We start from the raw sequence: 10,449 nt of genomic DNA, 5'->3' as shown, positions 1-10,449 counted from the left end.
GAGGGGGGGGGGGGGTGAGATGAGAGGAGAGGAGATAGAATTAGATTAGATGAGATGAGATGAGATGAGAAGATAAAATAAAGGATGAGAAGATATGAGATAAGTTATGAGATGAGATGAGCGCATGGCCACTAGTAGCTGCCCAGTACAACCACAGTCTGACTCTGTTGACCACTAGGAGCTGCCCAGTACAACCACAGTCTGACTCTGTTGACCACTAGGAGCTGCCCAGTACAACCACAGCCTGACACTGTTGACCACTAGGAGCTGCCCAGTACAACCACAGCCTGACACTGTTGACCACTAGGAGCTGCCCAGTACAACCACAGTCTGACACTGTTGACCACTAGGAGCTGCCCAGTACAACCACAGTCTGACTCTGTTGACCACTAGGAGCTACCCAGTACAACCACAGTCTGACACTGTTGACCACTAGGAGCTGCCCAGTACAACCACAGTCTGACTCTGTTGACCACTAGGAGCTACCCAGTACAACCACAGTCTGACACTGTTGACCACTAGGAGCTGCCCAGTACAACCACAGTCTGACTCTGTTGACCACTAGTAGCTGCCCAGTACAACCACAGTCTGACTCTGTTGACCACTAGGAGCTGCCCAGTACAACCACAGTCTGACACTGTTGACCACTAGGAGCTGCCCAGTACAACCACATCCTGACACTGTTTACCACTAGGAGCTGCCCAGTACAACCACAGTCTGACACTGTTGACCACTAGGAGCTGCCCAGTACAACCACAGTCTGACTCTGTTGACCACTAGGAGCTGCCCAGTACAACCACAGTCTGACACTGTTGACCACTAGGAGCTGCCCAGTACAACCACAGCCTGACACTGTTGACCACTAGGAGCTGCCCAGTACAACCACAGTCTGACACTGTCGACCACTAGGAGCTGCCCAGTACAACCACAGTCTGACACTGTTGACCACTAGGAGCTGCCCAGTACAACCACAGTCTGACACTGTTGACCACTAGGAGCTGCCCAGTACAACCACAGCCTGACACTGTTGACCACTAGGAGCTGCCCAGTACAACCACAGTCTGACACTGTCGACCACTAGGAGCTGCCCAGTACAACCACAGTCTGACACTGTTGACCACTAGGAGCTGCCCAGTACAACCACAGTCTGACACTGTTGACCACTAGGAGCTGCCCAGTACAACCACAGTCTGACACTGTTGACCACTAGGAGCTGCCCAGTACAACCACAGTCTGACACTGTTGACCACTAGGAGCTGCCCAGTACAACCACAGTCTGACACTGTTGACCACTAGGAGCTGCCCAGTACAACCACAGTCTGACACTGTTGACCACTAGGAGCTGCCCAGTACAACCACAGTCTGACTCTGTTGACCACTAGGAGCTGCCCAGTACAACCACAGTCTGACTCTGTTGACCACTAGGAGCTGCCCAGTACAACCACAGTCTGACACTGTTGGCCACTAGGAGCTGCCCAGTACAACCACAGTCTGACACTGTTGACCACTAGGAGCTGCCCAGTACAACCACAGTAGACCTGTCCCATGATGTTTATAGACTCAAGTAAAAGAAAGAACATTAATTTAATAATTACCACAACCATTCCTCTGACTGACCCTAGATCAGCTATGTATCTGTGTACATAACTCTTCTGTTTAAACAGTGGACTGAACCTTTAGTGCTGCTCACCGAGGTGCTGGCTGTGGGGGAGGGAGCAGCGACCAGAGAAACCATGTGATTGGTGGTTCTGTGGGTCTGACCTCCTATCCTACGGTGTCCTTTGCCAGTCGCCTCTGTTGATTGGAACAGACAAACAATACAATAATATGACATGATCATTTACAATCTATATAATACAGTTAGTTAGTTAGTTAGTTAGTTAGTTAGTTAGTTAGTTAGTTAGTTAGTTAGTTAGTTAGTTAGTTAGTTAGTTAGTTAGTTAGTTAGTTAGTTAGTTAGTTAGTTAATTAGTTAATTGGTTCTCTATACCTACAGTATAAATGATTAACCCTGTGTCCATTCTATATATTTACTATACAGTATAAATACTTAACCCTGTGTCTGTTCTGTATCTTTACTATACAGTATAAATACTTAACCCTGTGTCTGTTATGTACCTTTACTATACAGTATAAATACTTAACTCTTGTGTCTGTTCTGTAACTTTACTATACAGTATAAATACTTAACCTTGTGTCTGTTCTGTACCTTTACTATACAGTATAAATACTTAACCCTGTGTCTGGTCTGTACCTTTACTATACAGTATAAATACTTAACCTTGTGTCTGGTCTGTACCTTTACTATACAGTATAAATACTTAACCTTGTGTCTGTTCTGTATCTTTACTATACAGTATAAATACTTAACCCTGTGTCTGTTCTGTACCTTTACTATACAGTATAAATACTTAAACTGCTCTCAAAACACACCTCTTCACCAAGGCTTAGTTTAGATTAGATTAGGTTAATTATCCCTTACCTGCCCTCCCCTCACCCCCCCCCTTTTTCCCCCTATTCCCCTATTGCCCCTTTACCTAGCCCTCTTTTTTGTTGTGATTGTGAAGCGACCTTGGGTTTCATGAAAGGCGCTATAGAAATTTGATTTATTATTATTATTAGGGATGTTCGATATTATCGGCCGATATCGGCATAAAAATGTGATATCGGAAAATATCGGTATCGGTTTTAATTTTTATTTTTTTTTTACATTTCTATAACCTTTATTTACCCAGGCAAGCAAGTAAGAACAAATTCTGATTTTATTTTTTTGTCAAAAGTATGCATAATGTTGTGTTAATTCCACAACAAGAGATATGTAATGTTAATTATGTGAGGTTTCTGTCCTTGCCTTCTCACTCGTTCTGTTCCTTTAACCACCCTCGCTTTGTTTTCATTCATTTTTTCTGTCAAGTATTTCAATTCCCTCGTTCACACGTTTCTCCCCGCTGACGTCATCTGAGACATCGCTGATTGGTTCCCTCACTTCCCCACGCTTTTCAATCACATTCCCCAGCTGTCACTGCCTTTCAATCAATCGATCCCTCATTATTTATACCCCGTTTTCCCCACCCTAAGTTGTTGGTTCGTCTTGATTTGTCGCTGGATGTTTTTCCCCGTTGCTTCTGTTTCACTGTGCTATTCTCCAGGAAATTCCTAGAAGCCTTCGCTTGGATACCTGCTCCGTGGCGCGCGCTCGCCTCCACTGTTGTTCCTGTTCCTTTACGCAGCTCGTCTGGGTGAGTTTTTCTAGACTGACTGTCTTGACCTAATTCCGATTTTCGTGTGTAACCTTTACACTGAAGTCTACCACCTTATTGTCAGACAGTCACTCACCCAGCCATTGACGTTTTTGCTCTTTCCTTTATGGAATAATATTTTGGGATCTTCCACCTCCCACTGTGTATTTACACGAAGATATTATTTCACATTTGGACTGTGTTTGGATTTTTGCTCACTGTGTATTTACACGAAGATATTGTTTCACATTTGGACTGTGTTGGATTTTTGCTCACTGTGTATTTACACGAAGATAGTATTTCACAATTGGACGGTGTTTGGATTTTGCTCACTGTGTATTTACACGAAGATAGTATTTCACAATTGGACAGTGTTTGGATTTTTGCTCACTGTGTGTTTACATGAAGATATTCACTTGGGCTGTTTTTGGAATATTGCTCATCACTGTGTTGTTTAACACGAAGAATATAACACCCTGTCCTCCAGCTCGTTTCAAGTCTGCTCTGTCACTGACCCGTTCCCTCTCTCCCTCTCTCGGTCTTGCACAACATCTGAGAGGTCCGCCGTGAGAGTCTGCAGAGCGGTACAGAGGTCTGCTCCTGCTTCCCAAGACTACCCTTCCGGGAGAAGCTGCAGAGCAGCAGAACTTTGCCCTTTGTTCATTGTACCTGTTTCTTGTTGACCTGCTTTCCCTGTTTCACTTATTCTAGTCACCAAATAAACAAGCCCTTGTATTTGGCAACTCTGAATCCAACTCTCTCGTGTCGTTGCGTTTGGGGTCGGTGTCAAACCATAACATTACGAACCAACCATGACGACCCCAGCCGACACAGAGGGGGTCAGAACCGCACTTGCATTTCAAGTCGAGTTGACCAGGGATCACGGTCTCCAACTAGAGCGGGCTGCGGCTGCGGTGCAGAACCTCAGGGACCAGGTCCTGCCTATGCAGGGTTCAATGGCCGCTATGGCGGGACAACAGTCCGAGATTCTCGCCCAGCTTAACTCGCTGGGCGACGCCGTTAATACTTTTCATCTCTCACACCCTCCAGGAACATTCCCCGCAGCCCCAGCAGATCTCGCACCTCGGGAACCCCTTCTCTCCGTCCCACGGCTGTTTGACGGTAATCCCGAGGAGTGTGCCACATTCATCATGCAATGTGAGTTGGTTTTCCGTCATCAGCCAAGCCGTTTTTCAGCTCAGGGGTCCCGAGTGGCTTATATAACCAACCTACTTTCAGGCCATGCTGCCCAGTGGGTCACATCCTCCTGGGCAATGGAAGCAGATTTTTTGTTCTCCTACCCAGACTTCGTGGCGGAGCTCCGCAGAGTGTTCCACCATCCAGCCCGAGGTCTGGACCCTGGAGCCCGGTTGGGGACCTTCCGGCAAGGGAGCAGCAGGGTGACGGACTATGTCATGGAGTTTCGACTGGCGGCGGTGGAGAGCGGATGGAACGAACCTGCTCTTCGCCTAACCTTCATAAGGGGGCTCAGTGACGCAGTCCGGGACCAGCTCGCTACCAGGGAGGTGCCCGACTCCCTCGAGGAGCTGTTTAGCCTTGTCATCCGTATTGACGGACGCCTCCTGGAGAGAAGGCGCGAGAGGACCCGACTGTCACCTCCTGAAGCACCCCGGACTCCTGGACGCCCCGTCCCCAACACTACTGTGGGTAACAGGCTTCCCCGTCCGGTGCGCGAGGAGGAACCCATGCAGCTGGGACGCTCTCATCTGAGCCAGGCGGAGCGTCAGGCAAGGCTCAGGTCCGGTCTCTGCCTCTACTGCGGAGGTGCGGGACACCGTATCGCCGACTGCCCTACCCGGCCAAAAGATCGGGCTCACCAAGACCCCGGGAGATCCTGGTGAGCCGTTTTTCCCATTCCCAGCGCCGCGCACCACCTGACCATCTGTTGAGCGTCACCCTGGCCTGGGGGGACCAACGTGCCACGGTGGAGGCCCTCATCGACTCTGGAGCAGACGAGAACTTCCTCGACTTCGAGTTTGCCACCCAAGCCAACATACCTCTTGAGGCCCTTGTGAGGCCCTTGGAGATCTTTTCGTTGGACCAACACCGCCTGGCCGACATCTCTCAACGGACCGGCCCAGTCTTGCTGACCATTGCTGGGAACCACGTAGAGAGGATCCAGTTCCTCATTACCCAATCCCCCCTTGTCCCGGTGGTCCTGGGTAGGCCCTGGCTCGCGCTGCACGAGCCCCACATCGCCTGGGCCTCCGGTACCATCAGGGGCTGGAGCTCCTCCTGTCACGCCCGCTGTCTACAGGCGGCGTCTTGTCCCCCGCCCCGGAGACCGGCTGGTGAGTTGCCCCCGGATCCCTCGTCCGTTCCTCCCGAGTACCACGACCTCATGGAGGTATTCAGTAAGACCAGGGCTCAGTCCCTTCCACCTCACCGCCCCTATGACTGCGCCATCAACCTCCGCCAAGGGGCTCCCCTTCCCGGCAGCCGCCTCTACAGTCTGACTGCCCCGGAGAAGAAGGCGATGGATCTCTACATCTCTGAGTCATTGGAAGCAGGACTCATTCGGCCTTCCTCCTCCCCGGTGGCGGCCGGGTTCTTCTTTGTTGGAAAGAAGGATGGGGACCTGCGACCCTGCATCGACTATCGTCAGCTCAACGAGATCACCATCAAGAACAAATACCCCCTACCTCTCATGAGCTCCACCTTCGAGCCACTGACCCAGGCCTCGTTCTTCACCAAGCTGGATCTCCGAAGTGCCTATCATCTTGTCCGTATCCGTGAGGGCGATGAATGGAAGACCGCCTTCAAGACCCCCAGGGGCCACTATGAGTACCTTGTGATGCCGTTCGGTCTCACCAACGCCCCGGCGGTATTCCAGGCACTCATGAACGATGTCCTCCGTGACATGCTGGAGGTGTTCGTGGTGGTGTACCTGGACGACATTCTTATCTTTTCCAGGACCCTCGAGGAACACATCCTGCATGTCCGCCGGGTGCTGGAGCGCCTCCTCCACAATCGGCTCTTCGTCAAGGCGGAGAAGTGCCGTTTCCACTCCAACTCCGTCGACTACCTGGGCTTCATCGTGGAGAAGGGCTTGACCCGAGCGGATCCTCGCAAGATCCAGGCTGTGGAGGATTGGCCGGAACCCACCACTCGGAAGGAGCTACAGAGTTTCCTCGGGTTCGCAAACTTCTACCGAAGGTTCATCCGGAACTACAGCCAAGTGGCGGAGCCTCTTACCAAGCTGACCTCCCCCGCTCTGCCGTTCGACTGGTCCCCAGCGGCATGCGCTGCGTTCCGCTCCCTCAAGAGAAGGTTCACTTCCGCTCCTATCCTGCTCCACCCTGACCCCAAGAGACAGTTCATCGTGGAGGTGGACGCCTCGGATTCTGGCCTGGGCGCTGTCCTATCCCAGCGTTCTCCTTCCGACCAGAAGGTACATCCTTGCGCCTTCTACTCGCGTCGCTTCCTCCCCGCCGAGAGGAACTACGACACCGGCAATCGGGAGCTACTGGCGGTCGTGGCGGCTCTGGAGGAGTGGCGTCATTGGCTAGAGGGTGCCGAGGAGCCTTTTACCATCTGGACGGACCACAAGAACCTAACGTTCATCCGCGCTTCCAGGCGCCTCAACGGTCGGCAGGCGAGATGGGCCAGTTTCCTCAGTCGGTTCGACTTCTCGCTGACCTTCCGCCCCGGTTCCCGCAACACGAAGGCCGACTCCCTGTCCCGGATGCACTCCAAGGGGGCTCCACCCTCTGAGGACCCATCTCCCATCATCCCGGAGGCCCGAGTGGTTGGAGCCATCACCTTGGGCATCGAGGGTGTGGTGAGGCGTGCCCTACGCTTCCAACGTGCTCCAAGCAACGTCCCTAGGAGCCGTCTCTTCGTCCCTGACTCTGTCCGGTCCCAGGTACTGCTGTGGGGCCATACCAGCCGGTTCGCCTGCCACCCAGGCGTCCATCGCACGTTCTCCTTCCTGGCTCGTCGTTTCTGGTGGCCCACCATGCGAAACGACGTCAAGGAGTTCGTATTGGCCTGCGCGGTCTGTGCCCGCAGCAAGGCCTCTCACCAGGCACCCTCCGGGCTCTTGCAGCCACTTCCCGTTCCAAGCCGTCCGTGGTCACATGTGGCGCTCGACTTCGTCACTGGACTACCCTCCTCCCAGGGGAACACCTGCCTTCTGACCGTGGTGGATCGATTCAGCAAGGGGGTCCACCTCGTGGCCCTCTCCAAGCTTCCCTCAGCAGCCGAGACGGCGGACCTCCTGACGCACCACGTGTTCCGCCTTCACGGTTTCCCCCAGGACATCGTCTCTGACCGGGGGCCCCAGTTCACCTCCCAGGTTTGGCGGGCTTTCTGCAAGGGATTGGGGGCAACGGTCAGTCTCTCCTCCGGCTACCATCCCCAGACAAACGGGCAGACGGAGAGGATGAACCAGAGCGTGGAGTCTGCTCTTCGGTGTGTGGCAGCCGAGAGGCCGGCATCCTGGAGTCGTTTCCTTCCCTGGGTTGAATACTCGATCAACTCAATGGTCAGTTCCGCCACCGGCCTCTCCCCCTTTGAGGCCTCCCTAGGCTACCAGCCCCCTCTTTTTCCCGCACTGGAGACGGAAGTGGCAGTTCCCTCCGTGCAGGTCCACCTCGACCGCTGCCGTCGCGTTTTGGGAGATCACCAGGACCGCGCTGCTCCGGACATCTGAGCGCGCCTGTCGTGGTGCCGACCGGCGCCGGGTTCCCGCGCCGACTTACCGCCCTGGGCAGAGGGTGTGGCTCTCCGCGAAGGACCTCCCGCTACGGTCCTCGGCCAAGAAGCTCAACCCTCGCTTCGTCGGTCCTTTCGAGGTCCTGAAGGTACTCAGTCCGGCGGCCCTGCGCCTGAAGCTTCCTGCATCCATGCACATCCACCCCGTGTTCCATGTCTCCCGGGTTAAGCCCGTCTCCCTCAGTCCCCTTATGCCTCCGGCTCCTGATCCACCGCCTCCTGTGCTAGTGGATGGTCACCCCCAGTGGCAGGTCCGCCGGTTGATGGGCGTTCGTCGGCGGGGCCGGGGATTCCAATACCTGGTGGACTGGGAGGGTTACGGCCCTGAGGAGCGTAGCTGGGTCTCCCGGCAGCTCATCGTGGATCCCGGCTTGATCACCGACTTCCATCGGGCCCATCCTGACGAGCCGGGTCGGCCTGGTCGCCGGGCGGCTCCCGTTGAGGGGGGGGTACTGTGAGGTTTCTGTCCTTGCCTTCTCACTCGTTCTGTTCCTTTAACCACCCTCGCTTTGTTTTCATTCATTTTTTCTGTCAAGTATTTCAATTCCCTCGTTCACACGTTTCTCCCCGCTGACGTCATCTGAGACATCGCTGATTGGTTCCCTCACTTCCCCACGCTTTTCAATCACATTCCCCAGCTGTCACTGCCTTTCAATCAATCGATCCCTCATTATTTATACCCCGTTTTCCCCACCCTAAGTTGTTGGTTCGTCTTGATTTGTCGCTGGATGTTTTTCCCTGTTGCTTCTGTTTCACTGTGCTATTCTCCAGGAAATTCCTAGAAGCCTTCGCTTGGATACCTGCTCCGTGGCGCGCGCTCGCCTCCACTGTTGTTCCTGTTCCTTTACGCAGCTCGTCTGGGTGAGTTTTTCTAGACTGACTGTCTTGACCTAATTCCGATTTTCGTGTGTAACCTTTACACTGAAGTCTACCACCTTATTGTCAGACAGTCACTCACCCAGCCATTGACGTTTTTGCTCTTTCCTTTATGGAATAATATTTTGGGATCTTCCACCTCCCACTGTGTATTTACACGAAGATATTATTTCACATTTGGACTGTGTTTGGATTTTTGCTCACTGTGTATTTACACGAAGATATTGTTTCACATTTGGACTGTGTTGGATTTTTGCTCACTGTGTATTTACACGAAGATAGTATTTCACAATTGGACGGTGTTTGGATTTTGCTCACTGTGTATTTACACGAAGATAGTATTTCACAATTGGACAGTGTTTGGATTTTTGCTCACTGTGTGTTTACATGAAGATATTCACTTGGGCTGTTTTTGGAATATTGCTCATCACTGTGTTGTTTAACACGAAGAATATAACACCCTGTCCTCCAGCTCGTTTCAAGTCTGCTCTGTCACTGACCCGTTCCCTCTCTCCCTCTCTCGGTCTTGCACAACATCTGAGAGGTCCGCCGTGAGAGTCTGCAGAGCGGTACAGAGGTCTGCTCCTGCTTCCCAAGACTACCCTTCCGGGAGAAGCTGCAGAGCAGCAGAACTTTGCCCTTTGTTCATTGTACCTGTTTCTTGTTGACCTGCTTTCCCTGTTTCACTTATTCTAGTCACCAAATAAACAAGCCCTTGTATTTGGCAACTCTGAATCCAACTCTCTCGTGTCGTTGCGTTTGGGGTCGGTGTCAAACCATAACAAATTACCTGAAATTATTAGATTTTTTGGGGGGGGGGGGGGGGAACCCTGCATATATCGGTATCGGTTGATATCGGTTGATATCGGTATCGGAAATTAAGAGTTGGACAATATCGGTATATCGGTATCGGTAAAAAAGCCAATATCGAGCATCCCTAATTATTATTATTATTATTATTATTATTATTATTATTATTATTATTATTATTATTATTATTTTATTATTATTATTATTATTATTATTATTATTATTATTATTATTATTATTGTTCTGTACCTTTGCGGAGGTTAATAAGAGGGGGTTTGAGCTCAGTAGAGTTGTTGACTTCAGAAGCCTGACCTGCTCCTCCCTCCTCCTCCTCCTCCTCCTCCTCCTCCTCCTCCTCCACTCCTCCAGGGCTCTCCCGGCTCTCCATCCCAGCATCGGGGCTCTGTACCGGGGCAAACTCAGGCCCCTGCTCCCCTGCCTGGAGCTCTGAGCCAGGGGCGGGGCTGGAGCCTTTCACCCCAGCATCAGGGGTCTCTGCGGGGGGGACGTCAGACGAGACCTCCCCCTCTGTAACCACCGTGTCACTCATCTGGAGGGCGAGAGAGAGAGAGAGAGAGAGAGAGAGAGACAGAGACAGACACACAAATCTCATGTCAGCTATAAAGTCCAGAATGAGTGTATTTGACTGTAAATGGCAAACCTCATTGTATTCAGAACAAAAAATGAACTACAAATAAAACTCACTAAAAGACTTTCCTGGTTGAGCTGCAAATTAAATTATCAATCACATACTAATGAAATTATTTATTATTATTATTATTTATAA

At 51.7% G+C, this 10,449-nt stretch overlaps 1 protein-coding gene across 1 annotated transcript in view; it reads right to left on the bottom strand.

Annotated features, from left to right (window-relative positions):
* dnah5l (dynein, axonemal, heavy chain 5 like) overlaps positions 1-10,212 on the bottom strand; it is a gene marked incomplete at both ends in the record, with an annotated part of 223,598 nt that extends 213,386 nt beyond the window's left edge. The window contains 1 exon segment of the mRNA XM_084326732.1: positions 10,072-10,212. Coding sequence (XP_084182858.1) covers positions 10,072-10,212 — 141 coding nt within the window.
* Positions 10,213-10,449: the final 237 nt, after the last annotated feature.

Source organism: Notolepis coatsorum (genome assembly GCF_963971535.1).
Source record: "Notolepis coatsorum genome assembly, chromosome: 12".
In the NCBI taxonomy this organism is placed as follows: domain Eukaryota; kingdom Metazoa; phylum Chordata; class Actinopteri; order Aulopiformes; family Paralepididae; genus Notolepis; species Notolepis coatsorum.
The sequence above is the reverse complement of the archived record's forward strand: the minus strand, read 5'-3'. Positions and strand labels throughout refer to the sequence as shown.